The sequence below is a fragment of the Fukomys damarensis genome, unplaced genomic scaffold (genome assembly GCF_012274545.1).
Source record: "Fukomys damarensis isolate Sample0158 unplaced genomic scaffold, DMR_v1.0_HiC HiC_scaffold_25, whole genome shotgun sequence".
NCBI lineage: Eukaryota > Metazoa > Chordata > Mammalia > Rodentia > Bathyergidae > Fukomys > Fukomys damarensis.
Window position 1 is genome coordinate 25,605,876 of NW_022900937.1, and position 23,130 is coordinate 25,629,005.

The 23,130-nt window shown below is 52.0% G+C and overlaps 1 protein-coding gene across 5 annotated transcripts in view; it reads right to left on the reverse strand.

Moving 5' to 3' along the window:
• The window catches only part of Tmem266 (transmembrane protein 266), a 95,419-nt gene that overhangs the window by 20,840 nt on the left and 51,449 nt on the right, over positions 1 to 23,130 (reverse strand). For 2 of the 5 annotated variants that reach the window (XM_010625994.2, XM_010626002.2), the window contains exons 4-7: positions 12,339 to 12,493; positions 9,607 to 9,680; positions 4,154 to 4,210; positions 3,270 to 3,408 (exon numbers count right to left, since the gene is read on the reverse strand). In XM_010625994.2, coding sequence (XP_010624296.1) covers positions 3,270 to 3,408; positions 4,154 to 4,210; positions 9,607 to 9,680; positions 12,339 to 12,493 — 425 coding nt within the window. Of the gene's footprint in view, positions 1 to 3,269; positions 3,409 to 4,153; positions 4,211 to 9,606; positions 9,681 to 12,338; positions 12,494 to 13,113; positions 13,390 to 23,130 lie in introns of those variants that run through there. The other 3 variants (XM_010626011.2, XM_033756097.1, XM_033756098.1) reach the window with 3 other exon arrangements.

A 23,130-nucleotide genomic window follows, 5' to 3' on the forward strand; every position in this document is an offset into this window, starting at 1 on the left:
GGAATGGGCAGCACCCGCGCGCACCTGGAAAGCACAGGGGTTGCAGCTGAACTCAAGCTGCTGGGGAGACACTTCCTTGTGCTAGCAGGGACTTAATGTGGGCTGTCGTCACGGCTGCCTGGACAATGACTGTCCTCTGGACTCCTTTGGAGCTGACAGTGGCAGGGGACACATCCTGGACAGTGGGTGCAGTGTAGGGGGCCTGGCATCTGCCTTAAAAAGTGCCGGGGTGATGGGGATGGGTGGTGGGGACCCTCACACGTTGCTGGGATGCAACCAACCTGGAGAATAGCTTGGCAGCCCCTCAGCACAGGAAACCGAGTGGCACAGCCCAGCGACCCCATGCCTAGGTAGGTGCCTGAGAACCCAAAACCACCTGCACAGCAACGCACACGGTTGTTCATGATGGCCCAAGGTGGAAATAGCCCAAACTTTCACCAACGCAAGAGGGAACAGATGAAATGCAATCCAACAGCACTTGAGGAAGGAAATACAGATGCATGGGTGACACAGATGAGCCCTGAGGACACTGATGCGTGGAAGAAGCCAGATACAAAATCCCACATGTGAAATTCCATCTACATGGTGGATTCATGACGAGCGGCTCTGCAGAGGTGGGACGTGGATCCGTGTGGGCCAGAGGCTGGCAGATGGGAAGAGATGGCTGCGAGCTCGGGTTTCTTTTGGGTGACAGAGTGCCCTGACCTTAGGTTTAGTGTCGGCTGCCTAACTATTAGTACATGAAACATCGCTGAAATGTGCACTTTAAATGAGTGGATTTCATAGCATGTGAGTTAATTTCAAGAAAGAGATTAAAGACAAGGCAGCTTTCACAACCCAGCCGGAGATGGCAGACAGGGCCACCAGGACCAGTGTGGAAGACTGAAGCTGGACCCTGAGGTCTAGGGGTGGCACCGGCCCGTGATCCAGGCTGAAGGAGACAAGCACTGGCTCCAACTGCAGTCCAACTAGAAAGGGGCTCTGGCCGGATGGAAACTGCAGGTTCACTCATGACCTCTTCAACCATCAGCTAACATCGAGTGTGACATTCCTGTCACATAGCCCACTGTTGCTCTACAAACTATAGCCCCTGAGCTGGACAGACAGCAAAGATGAATCAGGTGTCAGAACCTGCCTGACAGATCCCTGCAAATCTTATGGGTCAGGAATGTGCCCAAGTTGGAATGACTGCATCTCATATTCCAGTTGCCTGGAATAATGAGTCTTCTCCAGTTTCCTTTGTGGCTACCAGTGGCCTCAGGAGGTGATGGTTGGCACTGTGGCAGCCATCTTAGACTGATGGCTCTGGCGCTGGAAGTGGCTTCCAAGCAGCATGATCCAACACAAAGAGAAACGAAGCTACCGGGACAGGACAAAGGGACCTTGGGTAGGACGTGTTCCTATTTTCCTATGCATTACTCTTTATACACATCTCTCTCTCACCAACTTCTCCTCCTCCTGTTGTTACTAAGTAGCTGAAGGAGGAAAGATTGGGGCCTCGGAAAAACAAAAGGCAATGTATATCATCTTCCTAGGCAGAGCTTTGTGAGGTCCCTGAGGCACAGGGGATAACTGAGAATTAATACATAGTTCTTTGGGATTCTGGAGATAACCCCTCAAAACAAGCTGCTTCCCCAGATAAGTGGATGGTAGACACACAGGCAAACTGCAGCTGGGGCTGTCCTTTTGCTTCTTGATCACCTTCCTCCCTTCTCCTCCTCAGAGTGGAGATGTGATGGCTGGCAATGGAGCAGCCATCTTAGGCCACGACCAAAAAATAGGATATGAGCCTAGAACGGTGGTGGTGAGCCTGTGGCACATGCGTTGTTTTTCTTTTAAGACAGAAGATGTTAATGTATGAATTGTTTTCCTAAACTAAAACCTCAATATTCAGGTTTAATGGCAGTGTTGGCACTTTGTGATACATAAGTGGGTTTGGAGTTGCAGTCTGACATTTGTCTCTAAAAGGTTCACCATCCCTGGCTTAGAGTGACACAACAGCCAGACCAGGATCCTGACCACACGGGGCGCTGCTGAATCACTGCCTGCAGCTGCCACAGATGCTCACATGAGAGAAACAAGCTGCTGCTTTGTTGGGGTCATTGCTCATCTGGGTCTCCGCTACAGAGGATCCTGACTAAAGCTGACGTGTGGAGAAAGCCTGGACACCGAGCGTGGAGGCCTGGGCTCTCCCTCCAGCATCTGCCCTGTGTGGCAGTTCCCAGGCTCAACAGCTGGGGGGCTTCTTAGGAATCTCAGAATCATTCTCAACCTTAAAACAGGGCTCTCCCCTGATGCCCTCTCTCACCTCAGGCCACCTGGCCCATCCTGATCCCTCAGGAACTCCAGACCCTGGCCCCTCTTACCTTCTAGAACCCTCTACATCTACACTGCACAACTTTCTGCCCAGTGTCCCCAATGCTGGACTTTCCCTGGCTGTAGCAATCACTGCACACAGAGGGAAAACAGCATCTCTTCAGTTTGCTTGGACTTGAGGGCAGCCGTGTGCCTCAAGACGGCGAGAGGCCCAGTGGCTCACAGCTCCTGAGGCCAGGGAGCAAATCCACACCTGCCTGCTTAGCCACAGTCTACACAATGAGGCTCACGGGCAGGGGGACAGCTGGAAAGGGGGTTGGCACCAGGTTGTTAAAGCCTATTAGTGTGAGGGGTGCCACTGTGCACAGCTGTCAGGAGAAGCCAGGGGCTGCTCACCCATCTGCTGTGTGACCTCAGCCCCCCTGGCCTCAGTTTCCCTATCTGTCAAATGAAGGGAATGGAATACATGATCCTCCAGATGTAGCTGGACCCCAGCACATGCCAATTCAATGATCCTGTATCTGGGTTGCATGACAAAGTGTCAGGTGGAAGCAGGACCAGGGCCCAGTGTCCTCAGGGTGCAGTGTGGGCTGGTGACAGGGCCAGGGCACTCCAAGGAATGGGCCCGGTGCCCCCTGCCTGCCTAGTACCCGCTGAGCAAGCACTGTGGGAGATACTTGGAGCCACAGCTGCTATCACTTGCGGTAGGACACATAGCATCTGTCCCCCGTGGTTCTAAACAGAACAAGGGGAGGGCATGAGGTGGGTTTCAGGTCATCTGCTCTGAGCCAATGTGCTTTGTGCACTGGATAGGATTTTGCAGAAGTAAAAAGCTTGGAGTCACTGTGGCTGGACAGGGTGGGCAGGCCTGGCTCTCCTCACCCTGAGCCTCACCCCTCCCTCAGTGGCTAACACAGCTCCTACCAGCTCCATAGACCCCCTAGGCCACTCACCATCAATGACCCTCTTCACCCGCCAGATCCGGAGCATGATGATGAGGCTGATGGCATCCCAGGGGCTCCTGGGTCCATTGGCCACAGTGGATGCCACCATCGGGGCCAAGGACAGGATGATCACGGCCCCGTCAAACACCTGTGGGACAAGGGGCATTTAGAGCTCCAGAACCAGAGAGAGGCTGGGGCGCAGGGTCCTCTCTCCCCGTGGGAAGCAAGAGTCCAGGGCCATGTGTCACCTGGAACAGCACACAGTCCCCATCCCCATGGAATGCAGGACTAGAAGAGGAGGGGCTGACTGCACGGTGAAGTCCTGGGCCCTCAATACTGCGTCTCACCTGTGTGTGCAAAACCAGTGATAGCACAGCGAGGTCTGTGTGCCCAGCCCTGCCTGCCTCTCCCGCTGGGGGCAGAGAGCAAGCCCAGCCTGAGAAGCATGTCTGCAGTTATCCTGCTTAGTTCCCTGACTGCTGCACCACATCAGAGGGGATCTGTTTGTTTTTTAAGCACATTTCAAAAGCTCTTCAAATTGAATCAAGAAAAAAACTTTTTTTTTTGGTGGGGGGGTGCTGGAAATAGAACCCAGGGCTTCATGTGTGCTAAGTGCTTGCTCTGGGGATGAGTTACTTCTCCAAACCAACAATAAATTTAAAAATGGGGTAGAACTTGAAGGAGAATTTCTTAGAACGTCCTTTTGTTGGAAACCAGCCCAAGTCATCCCTTCTCATCTCCTCCCAGCCACCCAACCTGTGAGGCTGACAGGACTTCGGGTCATGTGTAGGAAGTGCTGGCTTTGAGGGTGGGGCCCCGGGACGGGTGAGACTATGGTTTTTGCCAGCTCCCAGATGTCTGGGTTGGGGGCTGGGGCGGACCTGGGTCCTTACCTCTATTTTGTTTTCTATGTAGTCCCAGATGCCCAGCACCACAATCCGCAGGACGGTCTGAGGAGAGAAGAAGCGCTTAGTCTTCTTCAGCTCTTGCCCTTAGCCAAGATTCCCTGCTCAGCCACAGGGGAAATGCGCTCCTAAGCCTGGTGCTTTCCTCATTCCCACTGTTAAGTGTCCAGCTCTGTGACTCTTGTTACCTCTGCTACCTATCTCTGTGCCAGGCCAGCCACACTCAAAACCTTTCACATCCAACCCCAGGGAGGGATCCTCAAAACCCCACCTCCCTCTTTAACAATGCCTGACTCTCCCCTCAAGACACAAAACTATTTACAAGTCTTCAAACATGCAAACTCTTCTCCTCCCTTTTGTCTGTGTCTTTGCATATGATGAAGGCCGACACTTGATATCCCTCACCCTGTATCTCTTCTGTCTTACAGCATGGCCACCCAGCTGAAGACTACATTTCCCAGCTTTCCTTGCACCCCATCATGACCACAGGACTAAGCTCTGGCCAATGTCCAGGTTGTGCTCACAGGCTCAGCTTTCCTCCTGCTTTTTTTTTTCCCCTGGAAGCTCACTAGTGTGATAGTCCTGAGCCACCGCCAACAGGGGAGGGCTGGGCAAGGACATGGCAGCCTGCTAGGTCCTCAACACCCCCAAGCCTCACAATGCCTTTAGGGCCTACCCCAAAACCTGACCTTCTGTGATATCAGTTAACTTGCCCAGTTTAAGCTCCTGCATTTGGCATTTTCTTGTTATAGCAGCATAGTCTGTGTGTTAACCAGCTGGGTGCTGTCCCCTCTTGTCCTCTATCCCCAGCTCAGATGTTACCTCTATGGAGCCTTCCCCATTGTCCAGGCTTAGTGGGTACTCTTTCCTCAGATCTGTGTGGTCCTCTAGTCCCCACCCTGGCTCCACACCCTAGTCCCTGGTTAAGACCTACAGGACACTGACAGCTCCTTGTTATCCCTAGTCCCTGTCACAGTGTAGACACTGCATGGTGACACCTGTGTCAGAGTGATAAATGCATGCATGGAGAAATCCCTCAGTACTGTGGCCTCCAGGACTGGCTTCCTCATCAGCAGGCAGTCTCTTCACAGAAGATTCTAGAAAGATGGTCTCCTCTCACCCTGCTTTGTCTGTGGTCCTTACTTGAGCCACAGTGACACTGTTTCACATCCAATGGCAACTCTGTCCCTCGAGGCTATCTTCTGAGCTCAGGGATACTGCAGAACCCTTGGATCACCATCTACCCACACTTAAATGCCAGAAGAGACCTGGCTGGTGACATCTTCCCCTTAAAGAAGGGGGAGGGACAAGGAGGGACCTTGTAGCAGGCAGTTATGGTCTCTTTGAGAGGAACATGGGCAGCCATGTTCCTGGCAGCTCCTCTATAGCCTCTCAGCCTCCAGGTTGGCAGCTCATGCTTAGCTGCAAGATAGTACACAGGGTGGGAAGAGATCCCAATGGAGTCTGACAGGTCTTAAGTTTACAGCTCAGAACTGGACTGGCTAAGTGACGTAGAGCAACTCAAATTCCAATCCCACTCTGCCCACTCCTGCCTGGGTCGTCCGAGGACCTCACTGCATAAGGCTTGTCCCCAGTCTGGCCTGCACAATCTCCTTGCTTTCTCTCCAAGCCTACTGCTCTGCTATCCCATTGTGTCACTTGGTATTGTGTGGCTTCATGGGGTCAAAGATCACTAAGAGCAGGGAAGTAATCATTTCTCAACAGCCCCACAAATGCCCATTAAGCCACAGTAATTCAAGGTTAACAAGGTTCAGAGTGCTTTCACAAAGTAACCCACAATTCAGAATTTGTTTTCTATGTTAACATTCATGTCATGCTTTCCCTGCTAGTGAGTCCCAAAATTCATTAACATAACGTTTTGATTTATAAAATACTGGGGAAATGACATTGAATTCAGCTCTTCTGGAAGCCAGCTGGATGCAGGGGTGCACAGAATTGGCATGAGTTCCTGGGTTCCTCTGATTTTCCTGCCTGCTCTCTGACAAATACCTGCACTATTTTCAAATAAGACGATGACCCCAAGGCTGTGTCTTGCCTTTTAGAATAAAAAAAGGTGATTATTTTTAAAATGTCAACAAAACAGGCTTCTCATTGCTCAGGTGCAGCCTGCAGGGTGGCAGAGCAGCCACTATCCCCACTGGAGGGCAGGTCTGAGACCTGATTCCCCTACACTCTGGGCCTTGAAGGGGGAAGGGGTGGGGAGAGGGGTGGTAGTGGCTCTGCCTTGCTGTGGCTCTGTCCTGTGGCCCTGTGCTTATATGGGGAGGAAGGCACAGAGAGAGGCAATGAAGGGCCCAAGATCATACAGGATTGTACTGGCCAAGCTCACTCCCTCAGCCGAGCATGGAATGAAACCAAATTCACTTTCATCTTTCAGACTGTAAAGCACAGCACCAGCCACTCACTGCCTACTTGAGGACAGAGACTCCCAGGGCTCGGGGAGGACATGAAAGCAGGGAAGGACCTCAGGTACCCAGAGCCTCAGGGTGGCTCAGATGCAGACTCTGGCACAGGTTGTTTTGACGAAAGACTAAGGAGCCACAGACACCCTAGGGAGCAGAAGGTGGCAGTCTTGATCCATCAATGACTGGATAAACAAATATGATCAGTGGAGTATTATTCAGGAAAAAAAGGCACGAAGTATCAATCCAGTAGTGACACAAATGAACCATGGAAGCATCATGTTAAGTGACGGAAGCCAGACACACAAGGCCACTGGTTTATGGTTCCATTTCTACAAGACGTTCAGAACATTTAAGTTCACAGAGACAGCAGAAGCTGGTGTGGGGGGAGGTGGGCTTTGCTTGGTGAGGAGGAGGTCTCCTCTGGGGTGACAGAAGAGTTTTGGGACTGGCGAAGGGAGGGCACATGTCACTGTGTGCCAACTCATACACTGAGAAGGCTATGTCCTTAAGATTCCAACAATCCTGACACCCCTACTGTCACCACCACTGCCATGCCTTGAGGCTCCCTTCTAGGCCAGCCGGGGTCAGCTGTCCTTCCTTTCTTGGGAAGAGCCAGGTGGCCTGGGCCTCTCCAGACCCCACAGTCGGGGGCCATCACCCCAGGACCTACCCTGGGCACCATTATGGGGCATCCCAGCCTCAGCCAGGAGGCTCCTAGGGCTCTGGCCCTCGCTTCAATTCCAAGTGGCCAGCTGGCTGGGTCCCCGACAGGGGTGGGTACACTTTGGAAATGTTGCTCAACTCACCCTCAGATTCCAAGCCTCTGCTCACTCTCAGGCTACAGGCCACACAAAGGGGTAGTGGCCCCACCCAGAAGCCTCTGGGGCACCCACTCTCACGCACCATGGGCCCTGCCTGCTGAGGCACATACCCTGGCCTCTCTGAGAAGTGCCTGTGTCCACCAGGTGGCCGGCTCTGAGCAGACAGAGCAGCCCTCCTCGCCAGCCACCTGCAGTGGTTCTCATAGTCCTTTGGGAGCTTTCCACATACTCCAGGCCTCAGTTTCCCAACCTGTCCTGCAACCAAAGGCTGTCCCAAAGCTCTGCTCAGTGAAGGGGAAAATGATTGCTCAGGGCCAGGGCGAGGGCTCTGGGGCAGGAGGGGCCCAGGACTGACTTCCTGGATGATGCCAAAACGCAGCCGCCCACCAGGCCCAAGAAGAGGCAGACCGCACCCGGCTCTTGGCCACACACCACAACAGGCACCAGAGAGAAGGGGTGGGATCTGAACCTCCGTTTCCCCCAAAGAGGAGGGAGGCTGGTTGTCCTGAGGCTGTGGTCAAACCTTTACTTTTTTCATTCCTGGCTTTGGCTTTGGTCTTTCCCAGGTTCTTGGTCCTCTCCCAAGCTGCTGGCCTAAGGCCCATGGCAAGAGAGCAGGGGCAAGAAACCAGCTCAGGTGGCAGAGCTGGGTCTAGCTATGGCTGTAACTGTCTGTGCATCCCAGGCTGTGCCCCTCCTTGGGGTGGGTTAACAAAGATCCCACTGGCACAATGTCAGGTCAGAGGCACTGGCCCCCCCATACTTCCTGTCAGAGGTGTCCCTGTCACTGTGAGCCCAAACAGCTTGCACATTTCCAAACCCCAGGGGAGGGGACTCTGGGGCCTGGTCTTCCTGGTGTTGGTAAGGCCTCCTGGACCTGTGCTCGCTGTGCTCCTTGTTCACGCTGCACTGGGTACCAGGAGAGGCAGGGATCCCTGCTGCTCTGTGCCAGGCTCCAGCCCCCCTTCACCATCACAATAAGGCTCAGGGTGAGGCCCAGCCCTTCTCCCCAGCTCCTGTGCTCCCACTGAGCCTGTGGGGAGCTCCGGCCCCTTCCCCACTTGGGGGATGCCTGAGAGGTTCGGTCTGAGATTTCTGTGCACAGGGCCTCGTCTGTTTCAGGTGGTTTGTCTCTGGCAGTGACAGGAAGGGGATGCCAAATTAACACTGGGCAATAAATTCTGCCAAAGCCAATAAAACCAAAGCAGAGGGATGAAGGAGGAGAACTACAGCAACTGATTAAACATTTTTGTTGGCAGCCACAGACAGTGCATTTTCCAAGGTTTGCACGCTGGAGCCATCTGGCCCAGCCCCTGCGTCTGTGGGAGGGAATCCCAAGGAGTAGAGATATGGCCAGAGGGAGCAGGACCCCGCAGGGGAACAAGACTGGGAGCAGGCATATGGCTTTGGGGGCAGCAAGCTGGTTGGGAGCTTCCCAGAGGATAGCGTGAGAGATTCTCCTGTAGCCTGAACCCTGGGCCTAGGCTGGCCAACTTCATGGGCTCAAAAAGCAGGGCCAGGGGAAGGGAATGTTCTAGAATGCCTGCTGCACAGTTTGCACACCTCACACCCAGGATTCTCGGATCTAGGCCCCAGGCCCAGTCCTCCTCTTTGTAGGGAGAGTGACAGCAGCGCCATAGATCAGTCGGAGCTGGCCCACAGAAGGCTTGGGAGCCTCTAGTTAGCATGTGTGAATTTGGTTTTTATCCAGTGAGACCCAGGGGCATCCATGTCCCCAGTTACTGCTTCAGAAATGTACCCCGTTGCCCACCCCAGGGCACATCTTCAGCCTTGACTGTCCCCTCTTCTAGCCTCAATAACACATCTTCTGTCCTCTGCTTCCTTGGCCCCAAGGGTCAGGCCACTGAGTCCTCACGGCTCCCCTCCTCCAGCTCCCTGGGCTTCTGCCTCACCTCTTGTCTGCTCCTTGCTGGCCACCGATCCCTCCTGTTCTTCAGCGTCGTGCTCAGTCTCCCCTCATGGTGCCGTGGCCACCCCTCGCCTGGACACCACCTGTTCATCTTCTGGGCCTCCTCTCAGGCTCGCCAGCTCGGACTCAACCTCGCAGCTGGGAAGGCCCAGCTTCTCCCTGAGCACCTCCGGGTCTGACCAGCAAGAAATGTGTATGGAAGTGAAGCCTGGCTTCCTGAAAGCAGTCGCCCTACTGGAGGTCACAGCCTGAGTCTTCACCTACCTCTGAGAAGAACACCGAGAGGATGACCAGGCTGATCCAGTGAATGATGCCGGCAAACTGCAATGCACTGGAAACTGCAAGGAACAGCAAGGGCCGAATTTAGGGGTGTTGGGTACGGGACTGCACAGCATTGAGGCAGACCTCGGGACACACCAGCTGTGGGAGCAGCTAGGCTGGTCAGACAAGGGCAGCCCTAACTGTGTCGTGAGGGAGATGACAAGTTTGTGGCCAGTGATGCTGTACGTCACTCCAGCCCGCGGGGCTGCAGGCAAAGGACGGGAGCCCTCCAGTGAGGCCTGAGGAGCTCTGGTCCTGCAGCTCAGTCACCCCAAATCCTGAACGTGACCAGTAGGCTCCAGTTTGCTGTGACTTCCTGTCCTGAGAACTGAGTGGCAGAGACAGCAGTGTCTGCGTGTTTCGGAGATGGCTGGAGGAAGCCTAGGACGGGGAGCAGGACATGGGGTGACAGTGGCAAGGCCTGAGGCTGAACTGCCCAATGTACCTCTCACCTTCCAGGCCTCACAGCAGGAGTGTAGGGGCTCTGATGGTGCTCACCTCACCTCAGGTCAGCTGTGCCAGGAGTTGGGCAGCGTCTCTGTAAGGCCCTCCTAACTACAGGAACCCTAGTGGGGCAGAGATTATCAGCAAGGGAGGCCAAAGCGGGGTAATGGGGCCATGACAAGGGCTGGGTGAGCTCTGAGTGGGAGCAGGTGGGAGAGGTGTTCTGGGAGGGATGCTCCCCAGAGCAGAGTGATTCAGTGGCGGGGAGAGGGATGCTGCCACCAAAGGGCTTGTGCTGCCTCCCTAGCAAGCCTGTTGGATGCCCAGGGCCATCCAGAAGAATCAACAGTGTTTCCCTGCACTCTGGGATGTGCAGCCCTGGGGGTGGGTGAAACCCAGGCCTTCACACAAATGTGAGGGGAAGAGGCTGCAATACCAGGATCCAGGTGGAGGACACTGGGGACCCCTGGCTTTGGGCCAAGCTGACCCTCGGAAGAGGTGCCTGGAGATGCTGTGGATCCCTCGTGCCCCGAGCTCCATGGATACCAGAGGGAACCAAGGGGCAGAGGCCTGGGTGACTCTGCAAAGACCTCCGGATGATTCTGAAAACATAAAATCTCTCCCCATTATTTCTCAAATGAATTCCTATGCCTTTTTTACGGTTTGCTTTAGAAGAGCAATAAATCTCTGATTGTGCGTTTTATGGAATTTAAGATGCCTTTTATGAGCTGCTATTGGATCTCCCACCAAAATCAATCTCCTGGATACTTAATTTTAAACAAAATTCCAGTTGTCGGCTGGGTTTTCAGTTCTACTCAATGCCTGTCACAATCTGAATGGCCGAGGGCCCCGACGACAATCCACCACAGGGGAAGAAAGGCCCCGGTATGGTCAGACCTCATAAAAAGCAGACAGTAAGGATGAGTGGGAGGGAAAGTCTACAACATGGTTTAATTGAAGACAGGTTGAGTGTAAAACCAGTACCAGTCTCTTTATGTTGGAAAATATTTTAATTGGAACCAAGGGGCTCCCAGCCACATAAAACCCAACTAGGCTGATCACACAAAAGCAATTCTGTGCTTGCTGTCACCCTTTCCTGGAGAACTAGGAGGTGATGTGACTTGGGAGGGGGGAACCCCGACAGACCCTGAATACAAAGGAGGTATTAGGGTGCTAGAGAATACAACCCCATGGTGACCATGGGGGGTTGGGGCAGTGGAATCTCTAGCCCTGGATTTTGACAATAGCAGGAAAGGAAGCATCTTTGGACTCAATCATTTTACCTTTTTAAAATCTGCCCTTGAATGGTCTCCCTTCTAATCAGGGAATGAGGGAAAGAGAACCATTTGCTCCTCCAAAGCCAACGCTCAACACCCTTGGCCCCCAGCCCCTGTGGCACCAAACATGTTTGCAAGGGAGGTGGTAGGAGGGGCCTTCTCCTCTTACAGCCATGCTTCTGGGGACAACTGGGAAGGAGAGGCAGTTGACAAGCTTCCTGTTGCCATGCGCATCTGGCTCCCATAAACGTGGAGCTGGAATGAGCCTCAAAATGACTTTCAGTGTGGGGAGAACGGGCCAAGGAGGTACATGGCCCAATGGCTGGAAACTCCTCTTCGAAGCCTGGGACCTAGGGCACATCTCTAGCTCTAACCTCAACTTGCTCTCTCTATGAAATGGAATGGTACAGTCTTGCCCATCACATCACGCAGGGCAGCTGGTGGGCCACGTGTCGAAAAGCAAAACTATCACAATGTATGTAAGTAACACTGCCAACTTACAGCTGGGGAAAGATACAAGGACTCTTAGCATCACTGTGGCTGCTGTCATTATTCGTTATGACAGGGTCATGTGCCTCTATACATAGAAACTCTTTAAGCTACAAAAAATTCCAATCTGGAAAATTCCAAATAGGAACCATAAAAAAATACACACAGGGGTCCCCAACATAGTTTTTAATCTCATCAGTTTCTGTTCATGGAGGGCAGGGGAGTGGACTGAAGAGGCCACATTGTGCAGAGAGGGCACACTTGATTCTGGATGACAGAGGAGCTTCCAGATGCGTCCCTCCCCAGCAGCCATCCCCGTGGACCAGGGGGCCAGCGGCTTGGCAGTGGCATCAGGCAGGGGGCACCTCACAGCCTCCCTGTTGGGGACCCCTGATGGTTGCAGATAAATGCACAGTGAATATTGACATCATACGTATTCGTATAGGTATCTCTCTTGCTACTCACACTGGAGAAGCTTTATATCTATTAGAAGTTCCAGAGTCAGGAGAATCACCACCAATATTACACAGGCTACCAGGAAACTGTTGAGACTTGCACTGAGCAAAAATACCTGCCACATGGCTGCTCTCTTCCCACAGCATGGCTTCAGCCAGTTAGACCTGCAGGGACAAAAGCAGGAGAGGAGAGCTAAGGGTGTAGGGTGACGGGGCAGCTCCCACGCAGCCCTGCCTTAAGCCCATCAGCCCCCCTCCTCCCAGCTCCACAGGGCTCTTGGCTTCACGATGAGGCAGAGCTGTATTTAGAAGAACACAGAGTAGAATTGAATGCATCTTGGTAAGGGGATTTGTGTTCTAGGACTCTTTGGGGAGAGCCTGAACTTGGTGACCTTGCACACTTACAAGCAAAGATAAGGCAGGTTCGGGAGGTAGACTCCTGAGCAGGGTTGGAAGTGGGAACAGAAGCTCAGGGCTCGGTGGGTCCCTTGGGCATCTGGTCCCTCCACTCAGGGATGTAGGGGCATCTTTGAGGGGGTGGGCAGGTTGAGGCCATCTTGCTGACGTGGCAGTTCAGGTACGAGCTAGACTCCCGGCCTCCCTTTATGAGGAAGGATGGGGCATCCTGGAGAGGCCGAGACAGTGCCAACCAGAAAGTCCTTATTTCTGGCTCTGCCTTCATCCACCCTGGGGCCATGTCTAAAGGCCTCCATCACACCGTGGTAAAGTGGGGTGGGTGCTTCTGACTCACAGGGTTAGGAAGAGGATGAGAGGTCGTATCTGACCTGTTGAGCAGTGTGGCTGAAATGGCTTGATGACGGGGGTGATGACGGTGATGGCGGTGATGCTGTGGTGAAGATGGCGATGGAGTATCTGAGGAGCCCACACTTGGCCATCACGTGGCCACCAAAGGGAGTCAGTCTGTGGCAGCCTGCTGCCACGGGGGCCAGCGCCCACCTCCTGGAGTGCCTGAGGGCATCACTGGACTGGGAGGGCAGCTCCCTTCTCCCCAAGGCAGGCAGTGAATGTTCCCGGCCGAGGTTTCTTCCTGGCAATCCATCCTGGGGAAAGGCGTCGGACAGAGCTCACGGCTCAAGAACCTGGCAGGAAACTAGGCTCACTCAAATCTTTCGAGATTCCCTCTAACACCCACGAAGAAGACAGGCCCTGTCCTTGGCTCTGTGGGAACATAAAGACGGGGGTTCAGTCCCCAGACTCAGGAACCTGGTCCCAGAAAGAGAGGCAGGAAGATTTCAATAGGTGATGGAGGAAGAAGTCGCTCCAGATGAGGGCAGTCGATAGGAGCCCCCACATGGCTCAAGAGAGGAATGAAGACCCTGGCTGGGTCAGAAAAGAGGGACCAGAGGACACCAGGGAGAAGTCCGTCCTCCTAGCTCCTCGCAGGTGGCTTTCAAAGAGCACGAGGAACCACTTCCTACTTCCCTCCAGGCTCCCAGGGGCCAACCCACGAGCAGGAGGCCACTGGGTTAACCCCAAGCCGCCACTAAAGGAGCTGATTCACCATATAAATGCAGGATGTCCAGTTAAGTTCAAATTCCCAATAAATTAATGTAACCATGTCCCCAACATCGCACAGGATACACTTATACTAAAACATAACCTGTTTATCTGGAATTCCAGTTTAATCTGGCATCCTGTTCTCTTATTTGCTAAATCTGGTTTCAGAGAGGCCTCGAAAGATGGAGTAGAATCATGGGACCTGCGTGAGGAGTGAGAGCGAGAGAGCGAGAGAGCGAGAGAGAGAGAGAGAGAGAGAGAGAGAGAGAGAGAGACTGCCTGCAGCAGGAGGCAGTGGGCAGCACAGGGATGGAGAGGCCATGCCACCCGCTCAGGGGCCTCAGGCTGCTGCCCACTGGGTAACCACTAGAGGGCTTCTGTGAGTCAAAAACCTGAAGGTTAAAGTTCTTTGCAGCTATAGTCACTGGGCCAGCTGCCTCTTCCCTCTGGATCAACTCCTGCCTCACTGACTTCCCTCACCCTTTGGCCTTCCCTTCCCTCAGCCTGGATTCATCTTTCACACCTCTCACCTAAGTCCCATTCACCCCCAGCTGCCTCGGGCTTCTGGAAGTTTGATGAATGTCTCCTGTAGTCTTGTGTACCTCTCTCTAGGGCTCTCAGCCATCAGCTCTAGTCCCACGTCCTCCCAGAAGCCCCCTATAGGGTCTGTAGCCCTTGTAACGGTGACATTTTGTTGTCATTTGAAGTTGGAGTCAAGTAGCTTCCAGTGGCTGAGCAGAGAGGCTCAGCCTCACCGTGACTGCCTGGACAGGGTCCTGTCTGCAGCAGAGCAAAGGTCTTGCCCTAGGTCCACAGAGGCAGCCAGGTGCCTGTTTGCCTCTGAGCCTTGTACCCTCAAGACACTGCTCATTCTCCCCCAAGAGCAGAGCCTGAGAGGGAAGGGAAGGACACAAAGCATCCTTCTGCAGCCATATTTCTGCTTCCTCCTTCCTACAGACAGGAGACTTTCAGCCTGGCCTGCTGCCTCACAAGGGAAAGCTCAGTCCACACTGCTGCTTGAACATTAGCATGTTAACTTTTCTTTTGACAGAATCATCAATCAATCAATCATCTATTTCTTATGACAAGTTGTCATTATGTTGCCTAGGCTGGTCTGGGGCTCAAGTGATCCTCCTACCTCAGCCTCCCAAGTAGCTAGAGTTACAGATAGGCACCACCACGTCCAGCTTTTCCTTTTCTTATGAAAAAGACACAGGCAGGTGTGGGGAGTCAGCTGTGATTAGAAGTCAGCCACCGGCTGGCCACACCCTGATACTCACACCAGGGAGAGGACCAGGCAGGTTTCAGGTTTTAGAAATGAGTCAGAGGTAAGTCTAGAAGCCACTGTGGTGGGTACGCACTGTGGTTAAGAAGCAACAAGAACAGTCAGCCCTTGTGCCTTTGGGCAGCTTGCATTTCATGGGGAAGATGGTCACACTGTGAATATAGCCAAGTACTGTGTGCTACAGGGTGACAGTCCACAGGGACAAACAAGAGAAGGTAGCGAAGTCAGGATGTAAAGGGTGAGCTGACATTTTAAGTAACGCAGTGAGGATTGGCCTCGCTAAGCAAGTGCCCTTTGAGAGAGCTGAAGCGGGTGGGGTGTGTCGGAATCTAGGGGCAGGCAGTCCAACCACGGCTGAACCAACCAAAGACATTGAAGAGGAAATTATACCCCACCCCATCGGACAGGAGACCACTTATACCAGGGCAGAAGCTGAGGGTTTTGCCATTGTCCTTGGCAGAAACAATGTAGCACCCAAGATCACCCAGGATGCTGCAGAATTGGGCCTTGTGGCTCTGGTCCTGTTAGTTCACACCTATGCCAGCTCGAGTGTGCTCTTCTGCACCCTCCTGGCCTCTGGCTAACAACCCTAGCTGTTCCAGCCAGAAGTGAGCTCACAAAGCGTCAGCTACACAACTTCAAGGGGTGCTCTTGCATCACACTCCTGGTGCACTCCTTCATCTATGGACCCCAGGGCAACATGGACTGCTGTGGATTCCATGAAGACCAGGGAGACATCAGGCCAGGAGCCAAGGGTGTCAGGGATGCCACAGCTGTGGAATAGCTGCCGTGGGCAGGGGTGGGATCAGCACCCAGGTCGGCAGCTCTCACTCAGGCTGTGACTAGAGCCACCAAGACAGTCTTACAAATCCCAACAGGCCTCATGTCAGAACCCTAAACCACTGGATTTGGGCTGGACCCGGGCTGTAATCTGAATCCCCCTCAGGTGATTCCTGAGTGTGGTCTGGATGTAGAGCTACTGTCCCCAGCCTTGGTGTCCCAAAGGCTCTGCGGATCCTAAGGACCAGGAGCAAAGCCTTGCCCAAGGTTGTGGGAACAGCTAAAGCTCACTCCCTCCCTGCCCCTGATCGAGATGCTGCCTTTCACTAAGACCATAGAACCAACAACAGGAAAATAACATGACAATGATAAGTCAATACACATCAATTATAACCATCAATGTCAATGGCTTCAGTTCACCAATCAAAAGAAACAGACTGGGGCTTGGGGATTTAGCTCAGTGGTTCTGCTGCCTGCCTCGAAAGCACAAGGTCCTGAGTTTGATCCCTGGTACCAGAAAGAGAGAGAGAGAGAGAGGGAGCGCACGAGCGACTGGCAGAATGGATAAAGAAGCAAAATCCAACAATATGCTGTAACAAATCCTCAGTAGCATGAAAATAGCACAAAGAATCAACAATTGGAATCTCTTCTTTTAAAAAAGTTTCTGCACTGCCAGAAAAATCACAAGCAGAGCTAAGAGACAACCCACAATGTAGGAAAAATTTTTTACCAATTATTCCTTAGACAAAGGTCTACTATCTAAAATATATAAAGAACTTAAAAAAATCAGACCCCCAAATATAAAGACCCAATTCAAAAATGGGCACCTGAAATGACATTTTTCAGACAAAGAAGGAAAAGCATCAAGTAAATATATGAAAAAATGTTCCACATCACTGATCATTCGAGAGATGCAGATGAAAACAACACTGAGATTCTACTTCACCCCAGTAAGAATGGACGCTATCAAGAAACCAACCAATAACAAATGTTGGCAGGGTTGTGGGGAGAAAGGAACCCTTCTCCATTGTTGGTGGGAGTGCAGACTGGTGCAACCACTGTGGAAATCAATATGGAGATACCTCAAAGAAGTAGGATTAGAGGTTCCATTTGACCCAGCCATCCCTCTGCTGGGTATCTTCCCAAAAGAATTAAAGTAATCATAGCATAGTGATATATGCTCACTCATGTTTATAGTGGCAGAGTTTGTAATAGCTAATGCTTGGAAACAGCCCAATTGCCCATCAACTGGAGACTGGATAAAGAAGATTTAAAAAATAAATAAAATGGAGTATTACTCAGCCATAAAGAACAAGAAAGTAGAGATATTTATAGCTAAAAGGATGCACATTGAGGCCATACTCTTAAGTGAAATTAATAAGACACACGTGTGTAAATACTGAATAGTTTTTCTGGTGTGAAAAACAAAGTGTAAGTAAGGATCAAAATGTGTAATTGATTTTGTGTAACAGGAAGAAAAGGTCTAAAAGAGTAGAGAAACTGGGAGGGGTAGGAGAGAGGTAAACAAGGAAAATAAAAAATATGTAAAAAGGAAAAACATGGAAACAATGTCTTTGTAAACAGGGAAGGGTGGAAGGGTAGAGGGCTGGGAAATGGGAAAAAATAAGAACCAATGATAAATCTTGTAAAGGTTCATGATCCCCATGAATGTAACTGTACTGTATACCTAAACTGTACCACTAAACTTAATAAGGATAAAAAAAAAAAAAAAGACCCCAGGTGATGGGAAAGAGCCAGCACTTCCTTCAGGTGGCACAGGAGGCTGACAGGTAGCTCAGCACATGAGTGGTGTACAGGAAAGGGGACCAGAAGCAGGAGAGATGAGATGTGGGGTCTCAGGACTGCCCCAGCCCAGATTGGTGCAGGGCTATGTGCATCTGCATGTGCCTGTGTGGGCTGGGAGGGGACCCAAAAGTCTCAGGGCTCTCAGCTTCTTCTGGATCAGCAGAAACAAGGCAGGGCTCCTCTGTGCTATAGGGACACAGACCCAGGGCTCCAGGATGTTGCCCTAGAGGGTGGACAGGGACGTGGGTGGTAGGACAGAGGCTGCAAGTTTTCTGGCTGACCCAGTGTTTGGAAATTCAAGCTATTAAGATTCCCTCTAAAATTCAAATGACTCAGGCATTCTTAGAAGATGGCATCTTAGCGGCAAAATAGAATGAGCCCAGTTTCCGAAAGTCTTTGCGTGGTTAACTAACAACTTCATGGGCCCCAGGGGCATGGCCTGCTTCTTCAGAGAAGGTGCTTTCCTCCTCACCATGGTCATGGGTTGTTGGGGCCTGGCTGGCTCTTGACTGGTGTTGTGCTCTGGTGGCCAGCAGAGGGCAGGCGTCTCTGTATTTCTAACCACAGGGGGCCAGCTCTGGGCTGCCTGGATTGCCAAGGTCCACAAATACCAATGGCCAGATGGTGCTGCATGGTAGGAGGGCCAGTGGTTTTGCAAGGCAGCCCCGAGACCTGAGAGACTAGAAGGAAGGGTGGAAACCTTTCCTGCTCCAGCTGTCTACTCTCAGTTGTGCGAATGAAAGTTTAGAATGCATTATGGAACATGCAAACGGAATTTGGTAGATTCCCTGTTCTCCTTCATGGAGCTAAGGCTCTGGGAGTGGCCTGGGAGGAGGAAGCCCAGGTCCCTGCTCTGGCTGGCAGTGTTCTGGAGCCTGGCACAGGAAGAGCCCCATCCTGAAAGCGGGTGGCCAGCACAGTGAGGGTTCCTGTCCCTCTCCAGCCCTCAGCCACGGATGGAAGAACTGTGCTAGGGACAGGGGTGGCCCCACTGACTGCCGGCATGGACCTGGATCCTTGGGGATGGTGCAGATCCTTACAGTGTCCTTGAAGGAGCCCACAGGCCATGGGGACCCCCAGAAGAGGTCACAGAAAGCCTGGAGAAGGCTGGGAGACTCTATTGGCCCCAAGCTGGGATTGTCACCCTCAGACCGCCAAAGAAAGGAGCCCAGGGAAGTGCAAGGAGCCTGAAAGCCATGTGGCAGCCACAAGTGGGACAAAGGGGGCTCTGGCCTGCCTGTGACTGTGACTTGTGGAGGCTCAGAAGCTTCCAGGAGTGGGGGTGGGGGGGCAGAGCTCCCGACTTCTGAAAACAACAGCCTTTGCCCCAAAATGCACACAGGGTGCACGGGCTGGGGTGCTTTTGGTTATGTTTTTTTTTTCTTTTTCTCTTTTTGCAGTAGTGGGGATTGAACCACCAGGGTCTTCCCACTGAGCTATATCCTCACACTTTTCTTTTTTTTTTTTTTTTTAATTTTGAGACAGGATCTCACCTAAGTCACTAAAGTGTCCAGGCTGGGCTTGAACTTTTGATCCTCCTGCCTCAGCCTGCTAGAGGGCTGGGATTACAGGTGTGTGCTACCTTGCCCAACCCAGCACACACCAGGCCAACTTTACTTAACTGTGTTTATGCCCTATGATTAAAAGATTGTGAGAAAGCCATGCAGCTGACTCAAGTCTAACTTCTCTCACTGACTTGCCTTTATTTATTTTTTTAATATTTTGCAGTACTGGGGCTTGAACCCAGGACTTCACACAAGAAAAGCAAACGTTCTACCACTAAGCTACATCCTCAGTCCTTTTTAATTTTTATTTTGCAACCAGTCTCCCTAAGCAGCCAGACTTGCACTTGCAATTCTCCACCCTCTCAGCTTTGTAGGTAGCTGGGATTACAGGCACAAGCTACCACACCCAGCGTGGGCTTCAGTTTTATTAGTTTAACAGATGTCTACGTGACACATACTAGGTACCAGGAGCTGTTCTGTGCACTCACAAATACTAACTCAGGAGTTACTGAAAAGGAACGTCCTTCCTGGGTGTGGTGGCACATGCCTATAATCCCAGCATGCTAGGAGGCTGAGGTGGGAGGGTCAAGAGTCTGTGTCCAGCTTAGGCAATTTAGTGATTTATTGAGAATCTATTTTAAAATAAAAAATAAAAAAGGGTTAGGGATATTGCTGAGTACAAAGGCCCTGGGTTCAATACCACTAGTATCACAAAACAAAACAAAACAAAAAGAGTGAGAGAGGGAGAGAGAGAGAAAGAAAAAAGGCAAGTCCTTCCACTGTTTCCTCTGGGACAAGATGCAGAAAGGCAGACTTTCCGATCTCTTTGGCTCTGGAGACAAACGAGTACCTCTACACAACAGTCCCACAGTGACTGAATGCTGACAGCCCTCTTTGAGCTTTAGTTTTCCTGATTACCAAAATGGGAATCCCAGCCTCTGCAGGGTGTTGGGAAGGCTTGAAAATATTGAAACCAGCACATGGGGAGCACAGCATTTTGCTTACCACAGGACATTTACAGGAGTGAAGATTTGGATACAGGAACGTTAGAAAGGGGAGTAAAGATCCAAGTGTGGGAGGTGTCACACTCCTCCCACTCCAAATCAAGTTGGTGTGGCTCACTGAAGCCAAGCACTGTGCCCAGGGTACATGGGGTGGAGAGGGCCTTGTTCCTGTGCAGTCTGCAGCCTGGTAAGCTGAACTCTGTGCAAAGAGATTTAGGGCTTGGGATTTAGCTCAGTGGTTCCACTGCCTGCCTCGGAAGCGCAAGGTCCCAAGTTTGATCCCTGGTATCAAAAGAAGAAGAGAGTTCCCAGGCCTGCACCACTTGAAAAGCAGGCCAAACCAGGGGAGCAGAGGAGGAAGCTCACAAGGAAGGGTGACCCTCCTGCCTGCCTGGGAAAGCACATAGATGTGGATCCTGGCCAGGCAGCTTCAGTTTTGTGGTCCAGGTATAAAGCTCAACCTGAGTGCCTGCAGCAGGGTCCCCTCTGTCTGACATTTGCTCATCCCAGAATTGCAAGTTTCTTGCATCCTCAGAAATGTCAACTCTGGGAGAATGGCATATGGGGTCACAGTGCACTGCAGGACCTGCCACTCTGCCTGGCAAGCAACTGGGCCTTGTAGGGAGATGATGGCCGACATACACCACAGCCTGGCTGTCCTTACGGGGCACCAAGGTCACCCTCCACACATCGCTAAAGGGCTGCACAGAAACAGGGCATGGTCAGGCAGTGGCCTCCAAGTGCATGGCAAGCACTCCTAGCTTGACTCAGGGCAGGAGGTGGAAGCTGCTGACTGAGAGCCCCAAGGCCCCTGTCGTGAGATGGCTTGTTCTGGGAACCAGCCATAGCTTGGGGATCTGCTTGTGCTGTGCCATGGGAGCTGGGCTTAACCTGGTGGGGACAGGTGGCTACAGTCTGCAGGGAACCCCCACCCTGCCCCCGGTGTTCTCCTGGGTTGGCTGTGGTTTAGCAATCCTGTCTCAGTAATGCTACCCCTTCATCTCTTTGTCCAAACTCTGGATCCCAGGTGCCTGCACAGGGCCCCCATCTCTGACTCCCTGAATTTAGCTCTCTGCCAGGGTCCCCGAGGTGCTCACAGGTAGCTCCAGCACAGCACCAGCCTGGTGATCAGAGGCGCACTGCTGCCATCTAGTGGCCCCAAGGCTGCACACTCTGTCCGGGTCTTGGGAGTCAAGGATGGTGAATGCTTCATGAGAAATAGATCTGTGAATTTACTTATTGCCTTTTTTTTGGAGACAGGGTCTCACTATGTAGTTGAGACTGACCTGGAACTCACTATGTAGCCCAGGCTGGTCTCAAATTCACAGCAATACTCCTGCCTCAGCTTCCCAAGTGCTGGGATTACAGGCATGCACCACCAACTTACTGCCTTATTAATCAGTGGCAAACCTTTGAGGTTCTTGAACCACAGGCAAGTGAGTTGACTTGGGCTTATCTCTAAAAATATACAGGGTGGTTTGTTTTTCAGGGCTAGCTTGGCTACAGGGACAGCTGGAATATCAGAAGGGTGGTGGTTTTGTAATAGACAAATCTCGCTGGCATCAGAAAATGGCTTAAGCTCCACATCCCCTCTCTCCTTAGGAGAAAAACAATGTAAAAGATTCTATATGCCCTGAAACGTACAACTTCAGACTTCACACTGGTCAGGCATGGCTGGGGGAGGTGTCTGCCTGTTAACCCCGAACTCTGAAAGACTTTTCTTTCTTCTAACAGGACACTAGGCCCTTGCTAAGGGAAGCTGGCATGTTCTGAGGCCAATATGGCTTCCTCCTTTTAGTATGACTTTGTGGGGATGGGCTGCAAGGTGGGCCAACCACAGACCCCAGCTTCAACTTCTAGGCATGAGAAACCTGGTCTCCTCCTTACGTGTGGCTGCTCTGACCCCACAGAATGGCGATCACCTCTCTCAAGGGAAAGGTCCCCACCTCTGCCTTCCAATCCTTACATCAGTGCAGTACCCCCGACTCACTCATTCGTTCAACCAACATTCCCTCCGCTCCTGCCTGGGAGAGCTCCTGGTCCCAGCACCAGGGACAGAGTGGGGCACAGGGTCACTCTTGGGCGCAGTGGCAGGTGTTGACAGAGGGCTATGGGAGCTCTGAGGGGAGCCCCCGCCCAAGTGGGGTGGGGGGCAGAGGCTCCTGCAGGAAGGGGCCTAGACCAGACAGTCCAAGATGAGAGAAGGGTGTTTCAGGCATGGCTCACTGGTTCCTATGCTTCTATCCCTCGGCCCTTGCTTTGAGCACACTTCTTCTATCCTTTTTGTCACTTTCTGAAGTGGGTATAGAACTGCTCCTTCATGAGTGTCTTTGGTTGTGCTGTTTTTTGTTTTTCAGCACCAGAAATTGAACTCAGAACTTTGCACTTGTCAGGCAGGCATGGTGCCACTGAGCTACATCCCAGGTCCTTTTATTTGTGCTGTTGGGGTTGCTTTGAGGTCCTGAATAGACTCTAAACATTTACCTTTCGTGATCATTTTAACTTTGGGGAAGAGCCAAAGTCACACAGTGTCGGGCCTGGTGAATTAAGTGGATGGGGACACAGCGTTGTGTTTTTACAAGGCTCACGTGGCACTCAGCAGTAGCTTTCAAGGTGTTTTTGATCATACCTTGTAAAGACACAAAACAGGACTTCCCAAACTGCTTCAGAAAGTGGCGAGGATGATGGGAGAAGTGTGTTGAAGCAAGGAGAGTATTTTGAAGACAATTAATGGCAATATGTCTTTGACTCCAATAAAAGTTTTTAATTTAAACGTTTACCATGTAGTTTGATCACATCTCATACACTGTCTCTCCTACTGGGCTGAGGCCTCTGTAGGATGGAACCTTCGAACCTCTCTGAATTTTCTCTTTTGTGGTCTCCTGTTAAGCCCAGATCCTGCAA